The following is a 14,606-nucleotide window of genomic DNA, read 5'->3' as shown; positions in this document are numbered from 1 at the left end:
ATTGTTTTTCATTGTCATTTTTTAAGTATTAATTGGGTTATTTTATAAATTCTTTACCGAAATTGTAGAGTTTATATTGAATAAAGTGAAGTGATTGGTTTTTTAATACAAAATTCTTTTACAGATTTTCTTGCAACTAATGCTTGCAATCTTTTATATGAAACCGAAACAAATTTGACATTTTTGGACGTTTTTAAAAATACGCAAAGAAAAAGTTTATTTTTATTTCAATTCTCTTAATAGCTAACCGATATTTATCATATTCTAAAAAAAAACATTAGAAGGTTCACTACTCCAAGTTCCAAAACTTGTTAAATGTAATTTTTTTACAGTCGACAAAGATGGCGGCCACAGATTTTCTGAATGCTGAGATATTGTTCAAGACAGAATTTACTGATGACCAAGATTTAGAAATTAAAGATGTTAAACACAATATTATTGGTAACAGTGATGCTCATAAACAGTTGGATTACAGGTTAAAGTATTTTTTACGGTTTGTGCTTCATAATCTTGTTTCATTTGGAGGGATTGGATTCATAACACAGGAAATAACAACACCCCCCGCCCCCCCCCCCACCACGCCTATGGCATAATTTTAATTAAAAACAAAGAGGTTAATAATTTTTCGTTTGTTTGTGATTTACTTAATATCAGGTTTGGTTATATTGAGTTCAGGGTAGCCCCGCAGGTATATGCCAAGTAGGGTTAGAGACCAACGTAGGGGTTAGGCATAAAAAAAAAAATTCCACGTTTTTAAATTTTTTTTTTTAAATAAGGGGGAGGGTTTGAGCATGCTAGATACTTTTAGGGACAGCACCAGAATGCAAAGTAAACATATATCGGTATTATATTTCTAGCTGAATATTACACTTTTACTAACTTACCTCGTTTTGTATATGGCAGTTGTTCTACATTAATCTAATTCTATTGAAGTTTGTCTTTTAACTCATTAGCAATTATAGTGAGTAATAATTTTTAGATTTTTCTTACAGAAAAAGCTTTTCCAGTATCGCTTCGATTAATTTAATATCCGGTGAAATACTGAAAGATTATGTATAGCATCGTTTTATATCCAGTTTTCTACGAGTATAGAAATGTACAATCTTAAGATTAAAACCAGTTTTTATGGTACGTGCCTTCGGCATCTCGGGGCTAAAAACTGGTTTTAATCTGATAATGTTACATTTTTGTTATCGCGGAAAGCTGTTTGTAATACGATGCTATAAATATCCATTATTATATTCTTATTTTAGTGAGTTATCTGTGAAGATAGAACTAGCAAAGGACTTGACTGAGGAAGCAGTGCAAATCTGCCAGCTTCTCTTCACTGACAAACATAATTTGGAGAAGAAAATCTCCAGTCATCACCTTGATAATGTAAGTTTTTTTCTTATTTGAAAAATTCTGGGATCTTAAGGGATATTACAATGGCCGATAAATAGATTTACATATCCAATAATGATAAACTTCTTTAGATTAAATTAACCAACCATCAAATTTTAATAAAAATATACTATGTGATATAAAAACTTTGGTTTCTTGTGAAATTACCCATCCCCTCCTCTCTGTTTTCTGAAACATACTTTTACAATAATAAACCCTGAACCACTTCATTATGTAATCTACATTTTCCTGGATATTTTGTCTATGGTAGTCCATAAGTGTACAGTATAACAGTACATTGTTTCTATTTGTTAAAGCAACACGTATGATAAAAGAAAAATATTCTTTTTAAAGTAAAATCCTTAGGTATATATTAATCAAAATCTAAATTTTTTTATTTTTTAATGATCCACTTCATTATGCAAATCAAAAGAAAATCAATGGGAAAACGTTTGTTTTGCACTTTTCTCCACTTTTAAAAATTGATTCTGATAAAATAACTATTTTTAAAGGGATTTATGCATTATTTTTAATGAAAAACAGCTTAAGGTAGATTTTAATAATTTTTCTAAATAAGAAATAATTGAAAAAAAGAAATGCTATCCCTATCACTTTAGAGGAAAACTGCTGACCCCCAGTCTTATGGATGAACCTAAATACATGTTAAAGATAAAAATTACCCTGAAATGTATTCAAAAATGTTTTTTGATGTGTTAAAAAATCCATTTTAAAATCTTGATTTTGAAGATGATGGCCTTTAAGATGCTCTTACTGGTGGTGATGGTGAGCTAAATGTTATCTAAGTACATTACCATTACAACAACTTGTCTATTAACCTATGTACTATTTTTTGTAGTCATAGCAGCCTCCAATGGAGCCTCTCGACATGAAATATAACCATTATCTTAATAACTACATTATTTACTTTATGAATTTTAGTAATTAAAATTGCAATTTTTTTCTTTTTTTAATATTGCTTGGCTGGAGGCTGCTATGACTACAAAAATTGGATCATAGTTCAATATATAAGTTTGCATCATGGGCATGCACTTTGATAACATTTAGCTCACCATCACCACTAGTAAGAGCATCTTGAAGGCCATAAACCTCAAAATCAAGACTGGGGGTCAGCAGCTATCTTCTAAAGTGATAGGGATAGAATTTCTTTTTTTTCAATTATTTCTTAAATAGAAAAATCATTAAAATCTACCTTAAACTGTTTTTCATTAAAAATAATGCATAAATCCCTTAAAAAATTGTTATTTTATCAGAATCTATTTTTAAAAGTGGAAAAAGTGCAAAACAAACGTTTTCCAATTGATTTTCTTTTGATTTGCATAATGAAGTGGATCATTAAAAAATCAAAAAATTTATTTTGATTGATATGTAAGCATTTTACTTTAAAAAGAATCTTTTTCTTTTATCATACGTGGTGCGTTAACAAATAGAAACAATGTACTGTAAAGCTGTACACTTATGGACTACCATAGACAAAATATCTAGGAAAATGTAGATTGCATAATGAAGTGGTTCAGGGTTTAGTTTATAGTCAATTTTCTACAAAATTTTTGCAATTTTGTTTTCATGTAATATTTATATTATTTAGGTAATTGACCCATTAGTGAAAATAATTGACCTCTTCTCAACTTCAATTAATTCCCTGCAACATGTGTTAAAAATTCAAGAAAATGAGGATGGATATATTTGCAAGCTTGTTAACAAAGAAGAACTTTCTGACACAGAGAAACAAGAAGAAAATATTTATGATGATGATTCCAATTTCTACGAAGAAGAATATTCAAGACCAAAGAAAGTTATAAAAATAAAAAAAGAAAATAATAATAAGAATGTTACTAAAAAAGACAAGGCATTGAAACAAGAACAAGATAATTTAGGTAATTTGTTTTTATCTATAATGCAAACTAGAACGATGTCTGTCTGTTTGTTTGTTTGTACCGATTGATCTCGTTAACTGCTGAACCAATCGAGTTCACCTTAACAGGGTAGGGTTACTTCTCATAGGTCCCGGAAAGGTTTATAACTATAATACAAGGGTATTTATATCTATATTGTTATGCCGTTTTTATGTCTAGTCTTGATGATTCACTTACACATTTTAGTTTTCATAATTTTTCTATAGATTTTGATTTTTACTGTGTTGCAATCCCACATATGTTCTATGTTTGTTCGAAAATAAAACCCCTCTACACAGCTTTTTAACATTTTTGGGAAAATAGGTCTTGCAGTTTGCGAGATATTTCTGAGCAAGCACATACATTAAACTTCTTCAGTAAAAATTTCAACTTAAAAATATTGTTACAGATGATGACACAGCTGACAATAAAGAAAATAACAAGAAAATCCGCAAGAAAGATCTTGTGTGCGAAATTTGTGATATAGAGTTTGAATACTTTAGCAAATATGATTCTCACAACTGGAATGTTCACAAGATCCGACCCACTTGCGATATCTGCGGCAAGTTTTATATGACTAGGAAGGGTTGACAATCCGCCGAAATTTTGGGTCGGATTCGGATTCTTACAAAAATCCGCCAAAAAATAAAGCGGATTAATCCGTGGATTGTAGATTCTTTTTTTTTGCGGATTTTCGGATTCCGGATTGCAGCTATATTTAAAAGGTCTTTTATAATTAAAATAATTCTAACCTTTACAGCTGATATTTTCTAACCCTTAACCTCACCTAACCTAAACTAAGCATGAAAAGTTAGCTGTACTGTAAAAATAAAATATAAAAAAAAAACTTGGGATGCTACCCACCGTTTTACTTGTTAAGAAACAATAAAATACTTTTTTGGTTTTTGTCTGACAGATTCTAAATAAAAAAATTTAAGTACTACAAAAGTCACAAAAATTAACAATCCGAATCCGTTATTTAAATTGCGGATTCGAATTCTGAGTTCAAAAATTGTCCAAAAATTGTACAAATTTTGGATTGCCAACCTATGAAATGACTAGGAAAATTATGTGGAGCCACAAAAAGTTGCACAATGTCAAACAGTTCAAATGTGAAGAATGTGGAAAAGCTTTCTCTGAAAAATCAATCCTGAGGAAGCATATTCGTGTTAAGCATGGAAAAGGAGGTAAATGACAATTCAGGGGTGTATATTCTGCATGGGATTTCCTCCTAAAGGTGAGGAGTGGTATCAAAATTTGTGAAAGGGGTAAAAATAAAAATAAATAGTGCTGAAAAACATTATTCCTTGGCAAAAAAATTGAGGGGGGGGGGGGATGGGGTAAATCTTGTGCAGAATATACACCCCTGGCATTAAAACTACTCTGTAGCTTACCACGTCCCTAAATATGTCATTATCTATCCGTCCTTAATAAGTTTAGAAGAAGTTATTTATTTTTGCTACTATACCAGATAGGCTTCTGATTTTTCGAAAACATTTTGTCTTCTATGAAAATGGAGTTCTATTAATTTTTCTTTATTTCCATGTGTGCGATTGATTTACTTTCTCACAAAATAGGTAAAAAACTAACCCAATTATAATAACTCATTTGGCATAGGGGTTAGTGGGTAATTAACGAAAATACACCCTATTAATTTTATTTTTTAATTAACTTTCATATTTTAGGTGATAACAGGGATGTCATTATGGACGGAGAAAACAAAATGCTGTCCTGTAATATTTGTCAGATTCAGTTTGTCTCCTATGCAACTTATGATGACCACAATCTAGAAATTCACCAATTGCAACCATCTTGTGACGTCTGTGGAAAGTTTTTCAAGTTGAGAAGAAATATGTTGAAACACAAAAAGTTGCACTTTCAATTGCGGCCATATAAATGCAAGGAATGTGGGAAATCTTTCATAAGAAGAAATACTCTGGTTAAACACATTCAAGATAGTCATGAAAACAATTATTTAGGTAACTTTTTAAATTTTAGCATGTATACAACTTTATATATCAACTAGCGGCTACGCCTCTAGAGGCCTCTAGTGGGTCTTGAAATGTTTTTTTATTCATGTTTTACGATACTGGCACCGCCCTGCAGGGATATTTCAAAATTTTTCGTATTTTTCACGATTTCTCTTGGGAGGTTGGTGGTACCCTCCCTTAAAATAGATATAAGCCTTCCCAGGACCTATGAGAAGATACCCTGTAAAGGAGAACTATATCGGTTCAGCTGTTAGCGAGATCCTTCGTTACAGACAGACAGACAGACACTTACTTTATTCTAGTAGTTTTTTTTTATCCCAATGGCTCTAAAACTGTGTTAATTTATTGTGATTCTTAGTTTATTGACGGGTTTTAAAATTATTGTTGTCCCTCTCATTGACAAAACTGTTGTTCTTTTATGCTGTATCTAAATAATTTTCTTTCAGATGAATCAGACAAAAAAGAACCAAATCTGGAGAAAGCAAATAAGAAGACACTGTTATGTAATATTTGTCAGCTGGAGTTTGAATCCTATACAACTTGGGACATGCACAACTGGGGCTTTCATCAAATACGACCATCTTGCGATATTTGTGGGAAATTGTTCAAAAATACGAGCAGAATGAAGACGCACAGAAAAATACATGCCGGCCTCAAGCCGTTCCAGTGTCAAGAATGTGGTAAAGCTTTTACTGAAAGGCCATCTCTGCGGAAGCATATCAGAATAAAGCATCCCAAGCCTGATGAGGAAATAATATTTTCTTGTAAAGTCTGCGAGAAAATATATACTTCCAAGCAGGGGCTGGTCAACCATGAATTATCTCATACCAAGGAGAATCCATACTTGTGTAATAGTTGTGGCAGAGAATTCTACAATCTCAGTATTTTGAGAAAGCACGAATTGACCCACAACCCAGAGAATCCATTTCCATGCGAGGTTTGTGGTAAACATTTTAAACTGCAAGTTTACCTGAATAAACACATGAAACTGCACACAGAGGACAAATCAACTAAACTTAATGCTGATGAGAGGCCACATTCATGTGATGTATGCGGCAATACGTATAAAAACAAGGGTGATCTGACTATACACAAAAGGAAGCACACAGGAGATAAACCATATTCATGTGAATTGTGTCAGAAAACTTTCTATTCAAGTTCTCAACTGTCCCGGCACAAAAGAAGACCTGGCCATTTAAAAATGATAAAAACACCAAAGATTGATAAAGAGGAGCTCAATGAATAATTTATATTAAAGTATTTTTCAAGGGTGTATATTCTGCATGAGATTCCTTTTTCCCCTGCTAGAAAATCTTTACCCCCCCCCCCCCCCCCACACTTTTTTCCCAAAAGAGAAGAAAAGGGAAAATATGAGAAATAAATGCATTCGGTTTATAAAAGTCTTCTATTTTCTGATTAAATACATTACAAATATGGCTCAATTTACTTTTTATTTTTTTCATTTTTTTCCACCCCCTACCTACTTATTTATATTTTTTTTCCTCCACCTCAGTAGGGGAAAAAATAAAAAGTAAATTGAGCCATATTTTTTTTGTAATGTATTTAATCAGAAAATAAGAAGACTTTTATTGACTTGCAGAATATTCACCCCTGGTATTTTGTCTGTACCTTTCTTTTTTCTGACTTTTCTTTTATCTATTTTGGTTTTGTCAAGTTTTTTTCATACAAACTTCAAGTATAGCCTTTTAAAATCCTTTTTTAATCTATGGTAGTGTGGTAATTTTTGTTCTCTATTTAAATACAACCTTGTTACATGACGCAAAAGCATATTTGAAAGGTGTCTAGAATGTCAGTTGAAAATCTTGTAAATTGTTATAAATTGTTTTTCCTACTTGTGCTATGTATAATTTGTAAGTTTTCAGATTATTGAAGTTGATATCTATATATTATAAAATGTAAAGAACAAACGGCCATTTCTTCAGTATAGTTCAGAAAAGTAAGTTTTTTTTTCATAATCAAGTTCACAAACCAACATATAGAAAATTAGCCAAAATAAAGATTTAATGCACTAGGATTATGCTTTGCAGTTGCTTTGATGTTGTACCAACATCATTGTAGAATTGCACCAATTTTTACTTAATCTTCTATCGAAAAATGGCGGCAGCTACGGTTACGTCGCAGTTTATTACTAGTTTCCGGCCTACCCCTTAAAGTTTAATAAAATTCATAGCATCTTTCCCTCAAAGTGGCTATTGAGCACTGAACCCCCTCTTTTTTTTAAATAAGTTGACGAAAAAACCGCGAATTTATTATTAACAAAAGAATTTTGGTTCCTATTCAGGGTTGGCATATCGAAACGCCCGATTGCCCAAAAGGGTTTTAAGTGCCCAAAAGGGGTTTTGGGCACCCCTTTGGGCAAATGTCGTAAATAGCATATAAAAAGGTTATACAATAGCTTAAAACCATACCTAGACTTATTATTAGAAATAAAATAGTCTAAAACCATCTCTGGACCTATAAAGCCCTGCTGGAAAGGAGAACCATATTGGTTCAGCGGTTATAATAGTTAATATCACCCAAAAAATAGGCCCGCCCTTTCCCCTCTTTTTTCACCTCCTCCCCTTTTTTTCACCCCCCAAAACGGGGTGTCCCCAAATCTACCCAAAAGAACCTATAAAGTGCGGCCCAAAACCGCCCGCCCGATATGCCAACCCTGTATCTATTACTGCTTAACTAAAACCAGTGTTAGGATTTAGACATACCCTATCTATAGATTTTCCACTCTCATATATCTTGTATTTTTTGTTAAGATTTGAAAGATGGCTTCTGAATTTGTGAAGACCGAGTTCATTGAAGAGTCTCAGAATCAAATCAAAGTAGAAGCTTCTGAGTTGGATAATGAGGATGAGTTTTTCACTGATTACTTGAATGATCCACCACAGTCCAATTTCAGGTATGATCATGATCAACAATGGATTTTGAACTTTTACCAGGGATAAGACAATGGTCAATAAATTGATCCACACCCCCAATGATGATTTACAAATTTCCCCTTCTGTAGATTGCAATTGGTGGTTGAAATATTAGGACAACATCAACTTGATGACCCAACTAATCAAAATTCAAGAAAGGTCTCTAAAATTGTTAAGCCAAAAAATAAGAAAAAGTTATTAAAAACTTTGAGGACTAGGGTAATAAACAGCTCAATGTCCTTTTCCTCCCTGCCTTTTTACCCCAAGATTGTCAAAGTGCATCATAAACGTTTTTATTTGGTTTGTAGAATTAAAGAGTTTCATGCAAAGTATCGGGTTTAAGCAACGGAAAATGATAATAGCTAAAGAAGGGAGGGGGGTTAATGCAACCATTACGTAATCAGTGAGCAAATGGCACTTAGAATTCGAATTTTGATCTGAAATTTTGCATGAGTATTGAATAATCCTTGGTAGGTCTATTTTCGTATACGCCCCTAAAGTTTAGTACCTAATACTTTTTATGGGGGGGGGGGGACTAAGGTAATTTTATCTTGAGGTAATATCTCTTGGGATGGTGGTGGTACAACTCTTAAATTGTTATAGTCGGTAATTCTTCATCATTATTTTTAACCCTCTAGATCTAATGGAAGGTAAGATATAAACATTCTTATTATGTAGTACAGAATTTAGCCACTAGATGTCCGTATCTTTTATTTACTTTTATCATTATTACTCTTGAATTTTTTTATGACAAATTATTTATTTGTTTTTGCAAAAAAAAAAATTTCTTTTAGTATTTTAATTCTAAAAACTACCTAACATTTTAAGTTTAAATTTAAGAATGAAAAATTTTATAATACATGTTTGAAAAATTATTATTTATTAATTTTAATGATAACAAATATTAGAGAAGGGCAGTAACATAATGACATTTTGTAGGATGCAAGACATCTCTATCATATAATGTAAAGTAGTAACATTATTTTGTCTGAAGATTAAGATCTTGGAAATTCCTGATCCGAATAGGTTGTTCTTTTCAGGGAAGCTTAGGGTTGTTTTATGATATTTTTCTGAACTACTATAGAGGCTTGGTGAAGCAACTTTACTAATATGGTAAAAAGTTTTATGTCCTAAGATATAATTAACCTTATGGGTTCTCTATTTTATTAGGTAAGCTTCACTTAGATCCCGGAATAGTTTTAGTCTGTTTTATTTTTGGATTTAAGTCTTTAGATAGTCAAGAATTTTTTATGTCCTTTTTTACTACCCCGTTGAATACAGAGCCCCTCTAGAAGGTAGTGGCGGAGCCGCTATTAGATATAATAAAGTACACAATTATAATTTTAAATTCTTATTCTAGTGAGTTGACCCAGAAGCTTGAGCTTGCTAAAGATGTGACAGAAGAAGTGGCTCAACTTATCCAGGCTCTATATTTCAGTAATGCAAGTTTTGATTTGGAAAAAAGAGGCTGGTTCGACAAGGTAGGTTTACATTATTTAAAGCAGAGTAACTCATTAACTAAATTTGTCTATGGATCCAACGGGATAAGACAATGAATGATAAATTGATTTACATGATGATGATTCACAAAATTACACCTTAGATTACAATTAGTGGTTGAAACATTTGTACACTCAACTTTATTAACCAACCAATCAAAATTCGATAAAAGTCCCCAAAGTTATGATCCAACGAATAAGAAAACGTTAATGTAAAACTTTGGGGACTAGTGTAATTAACAGCCCAATGTCCCCTCACTCATTAAAATTTGCCCATCTGTCTGTCTGACCGTGTTTATATCATTACTGTGACTTTATTTGGGTCGAAGGAGTGGTAAGAATGAGGATAGAAGGAACGTGGAACTTAAGCTAGCCCTTTGTGGGTATAAAAAAATGTTTCACCCTTCTACACCATGACGACTAAGGTCCAAGCACTGTGAAACTATAATGAATTAATCAATCAATATGAGATAGTGTTCTGAAATTTTTTTTCAGTGCTTTCTCTTACTCAGCTAGTATAAAAGTTATCATGTGATTTTGAAATTCTTTAAAGAGTTTCCTAGACCTTCAAGCATTTTCTCTGTACCTCACTGTGTTTATTTGTTCGTTCATATGTTTGGCTTTCTTGATATCTTAAGAATATTTCTTTATTTCTTTCCTTTTGTACTTGTAAGTTAGACATTTCAAAATAATGCTATCTAAGCTTTACTTAATAAAAAATACTATTTACCAATTTGACTTATGAAATAATTTTCAGATTGTTGATCCCTTGGTGAAAATTATAGATCTGTTTTCATTCTCTACCACCAATTTTCATCAGTTCATACTGCAGCAAGGTACCTAAACAATAATTTAGATTAATATACACTAAGAATATTCATAAAAATATTCATTCCGTAAACTTTAGATTTATATGTTTTCTTAACAAGTAGTACCCTAGGTAGATAGTGTTGGTTTCTTTCAATGTGCCAAGCGTCCACAATATCCCCCCCCCCCTTATTTTTAAATATAAAAAGGGGGGGGGATAGTTTTTGGTATAATTATTCGCATTAGTGTTTTCCATAATTAAGGTTAGTTTACATCAGGATTAGGACCTTGAAGGTTTATAGGCCCCATAGGATTGTCTGAACTTTCAAGTGAATGTAAATAGAAAGCACCCCAGTTCCCTTTTTTGTTAATTTTATCATTTTCAATTGATTTAAAAGCAAAACAAGGTATTGGGGTTCTGTGGCAAAGAATTTTTTTTTGAGGAAAAGCAACCTCCATTTCTGAACTGCCATGTTTTTTACAAACTTCTATTTATTTATATTAAATGTATAAGTATAGATTTATAACCCAGCAACTACCTGGTTTCAGTGTCGGGGACTTTTTTCGTCTGCAATTAAATTTCTTTCTGCTACTTTTATATTTCCGATGCTATTGGCTGATTTTTTAAAAAGACCAATTGAAAGTCAGCTTTAGTAATTTAACAGTGCATGATAAATAAATAAGTTTTCATATTAAATTTCTAGGCGCTGACAAACCAAAGCCCAAGAAGAAAAACACCAAGAACAAGAACAATGCAAAGGAGATTATTTGCACCATTTGCGGGATTGGCTTTGATAAGTTTACCAAGTTTGATATTCACAATTGGGAAATCCATCAGAAAACACCTTCTTGTGATTTATGTGGCAAGTCATACAAGAATAGACGAGACATTTGGATACACAAAAAGAGAAGTCATGAGGTTAAGAAGGAGAAAGATCCCAGGGTGAAAGCGAATGTAAAGCTGGAAGGATATACAAGAGAAGAGGTTGATGCTATGAATGAGGCGGCTAAAAAGATATTTAAGGAAAATAATGAGGCTGCTGTTGGTAAGAGATTTAATGAAAGCAATGATGATGAAATGGATGATAATGATGCTCATGATGAGACAATTGAAGAAGCAAAGATTAAAACTGATCATGAAGCTGGAGACCTGGAGGAGTATTTAACAGTTGTGCCAGGTAAAAAAATTTAATACAGTCTTGTTGTTTATCTAATCTTCAAAATACGCTCATAAGAACAATTTTTCTGCTAGTTGTCTAATAGAAGATTGCTACTGGGACTGGAACTTATAAGTAAGATTAGGGGTAAAAGCATGAGAACCATTTGACGCAAATAAATTTTGTTTTAAGTACATAAACTAAAGAGCTAGTTTTTTTTATCCTTCTAATCTCTTTAATTATTTTTTTATAAATAACATTAAAATTTTATAATAAAGCAATGTTAATAAAGGGAGGAGGGTAAAAAAAGTTATTCAAGTCAAAATTCAATCCACTTTATGAATAAGTATACCTTGATTTTTACAAGGTACAATAAATGCAATTTACCGGCAATTTATGTTCAAAGATAAGTACTAATAAGCTTACAATTATAAGTATTAACAAATCACAAAGTAAAATGGAAATTTATAATTATTTTAGACGTTTTTGGAGAAGTAAGTCCTGTGAAGAAAGAGGAGAAAGAAACATCTGAAACTCCTACAACAAGAGAATGTCCTTGCAACGTTTGCGGCGCAATTTTCAACACATACAAAGATCTGGACAGCCATAAGTGGGAAGAACATAATATAAGTCCACAATGTGATAAATGTGGGAAATCTTTTAAGAATAGAAGAGATTTGTCTACACACAAAAAGAAGTGCAAAGGAAATAAGAGGGAAATTCCTTGCAACATTTGTGGTACATTTTTCTTTACATACAAAGATTTTGACGATCATAATTGGGAGGTTCACCAGATGACGCCACAATGTAACGGCTGCGGCAAGTCGTTTAAGAACCGCAGAGTTATAAGTGCTCACAAACCGAAATGTAACGGAAGAAAGAAAGGAAAAGAGCTGCCTTGTACTGTTTGTGGCTTGATATTTGGCAGGTACACAGAATTTGATGCGCATAATTATGAGTTCCATCAAATGAGACCTTCTTGTGATATCTGCGGCAAAGAGTTTGATCAAAGAAAGGTTATATGGAAGCACAGGCAAACACACAAAGAGAAACCAATTCTGGAAAAGATATTGCCTTGCGAGGTATGTGGTAAGAAATTCGCAACAACTGGAATATTAAAAGAGCACATAACGATGGTGCACAGCGACAAGAGACCCTACTTGTGTCTTATTTGTGGTATTGGGTTTAAATCTAGTGGCAAATTGAAATTGCATGAGATGATCCACACCGGCGAAAAGCCATATGCATGTGAGATATGCAGCAAAAGATTTAGAATGAAACAGGTTATGATAAACCACATGCGAAGCCACACTGGGGAGAGGCCATTTTCATGTGAAACTTGCGGCAATTCCTACAAACAAAGATCTGACTTGACAATACACAAAAGAACTCACACCGGCGAGAAACCATTCTCTTGTGAGTTGTGTGAAAAATCCTTCTACTCAAGCTCTGAACTAACAAAACACAAGAAAACGTGTTCACATTTGAATATGATAAAAACACCAAAGATTGATGAAGACAGTGAACCTATGAATTAGAAAGTTTATTTTTAAAATCTTAAAAAGAAAAGATTATCTACATTCCACTCACTTACCTACAACAACTCATCCTTCATCATGTTATTGTATAAAGTAGTAAGCTTTTTTGTCTGTAGCAAAAGATCTCTTTAACTATTAAACCGATAAGGTTCCTCTTTAAAGTGAAACTTGTTATAGGTCCAGGGAAGGTTTATAGTTATTTGGAGAGGGAATCTCGACTATCCCAAGAGAAATAGCCCCTAGAAAAAATTGCCACTTTCCCCTCCTCCCCCCCCCCCTAAAAAACCTAAAAAACCTAAAAAAGGGTCTAATCCCTCAACCCCCATTCCCTGAAGTATCCCTAGAGACCTTTAGGGTTGTATCCGCTAGGTACCTATGTATATTGCCTTTAAGTAGATCAACAATAAACATAATTTCTCGCAATTCACTCATGAAAAATTTTGCTACAAAACTTTTTTTCTTATAAAAAATACCTAGGTAGTTAAAGAATATTTTTTATTAGTATGTTAAGCTAAAAATAATATTTCTTTTGAGATATTCTATAATGCTTGTATTGTACATAGCTCTAATAATAATGACAACAATGTTATTTTAATTTTATTTTCACTTGAGGTAAATTATTTTCATAAACTATAATTTTCAACTTTAATGACTAATGTAATTCAAATGAAATATTAGCACCTATGATATATCTGTATTTAAATCATGATATTATTGTATTTGTATTTTAGAAACTTTTCTCAACATTATTATATCTTTTATTATGTATTAGAAGGTACGTTGGCTTTTTGGTTTACAGTTATTAGGTTTCTTCATTTTTCTTAGATTTATAGAATTCAATTTTACACTGTGTAGTTTTAAAAATATCAAACATTGAAAATTATACCTACTCTAATGATAATGAGCAATTAAATTTAGCATTGCACTATTATGAATTATATTTTGCAATATAAAATTAATGTTATATAAAAAGTATTCTACTGTATTCTTGTTATGTATGCCAACATTCCTTTTTTTAATTGGTAACTTTAACACATTGAATAGACTTTTTTGTTTAAAAAAAAAAATTTCTTGATTCAATCTAATTGAACAATGTAAGAAGCACTCATCTAAGTGTTTAAACAATTCAAATGAACTTAATTGGACTATCCCTTTTTATGAATCACTTATTTTAATAGTTACCTAGGTAGCTATTATTTATGTAAATATTATTAATGTTGATGAGACAAAAATTATTTCAGTTTACTTTATGTAAATTAGTTAGTCTTTTATATTTATTATTGTCTTTAGTATTTTTGAAACTTTTACCTACAAATATCAGATACATAATAGTTTTTCATTTAGTTATTTTTAATATTGTAAAATTTGTTGTTTATTTGGTATAT

General features: G+C 31.9%; 2 protein-coding genes across 2 annotated transcripts in view; both read left to right on the top strand.

Moving 5' to 3' along the window:
* The window catches only part of LOC145331602 (uncharacterized), a 20,710-nt gene extending 13,539 nt beyond the window's left edge, over positions 1-7,171 (top strand). The window contains exons 2-8 of the mRNA XM_080176358.1: positions 333-475; positions 1,254-1,377; positions 2,990-3,278; positions 3,706-3,881; positions 4,363-4,483; positions 4,982-5,275; positions 5,734-7,171. Coding sequence (XP_080032484.1) covers positions 333-475; positions 1,254-1,377; positions 2,990-3,278; positions 3,706-3,881; positions 4,363-4,483; positions 4,982-5,275; positions 5,734-6,533 — 1,947 coding nt within the window. The 3' untranslated portion in view covers positions 6,534-7,171. The remainder of the gene's footprint in view (positions 1-332; positions 476-1,253; positions 1,378-2,989; positions 3,279-3,705; positions 3,882-4,362; positions 4,484-4,981; positions 5,276-5,733) is intronic.
* Positions 7,162-14,606, top strand: LOC145331606 (uncharacterized). The gene is made up of 6 exons (XM_080176367.1): positions 7,162-7,244; positions 8,059-8,201; positions 9,581-9,701; positions 10,477-10,555; positions 11,231-11,704; positions 12,164-14,606. The coding sequence occupies exons 2-6, from the start codon at positions 8,068-8,070 to the stop codon at positions 13,219-13,221; spliced, it is 1,866 nt and encodes a 621-aa protein (XP_080032493.1). The 5' UTR covers positions 7,162-7,244; positions 8,059-8,067; the 3' UTR covers positions 13,222-14,606.

This window comes from Acartia tonsa, chromosome 11 (genome assembly GCF_053477335.1).
Source record: "Acartia tonsa isolate MP-2025a chromosome 11, ASM5347733v1, whole genome shotgun sequence".
Taxonomy (NCBI): domain Eukaryota; kingdom Metazoa; phylum Arthropoda; class Copepoda; order Calanoida; family Acartiidae; genus Acartia; species Acartia tonsa.
This window is presented reverse-complemented; position numbering and strand designations above follow the sequence as displayed.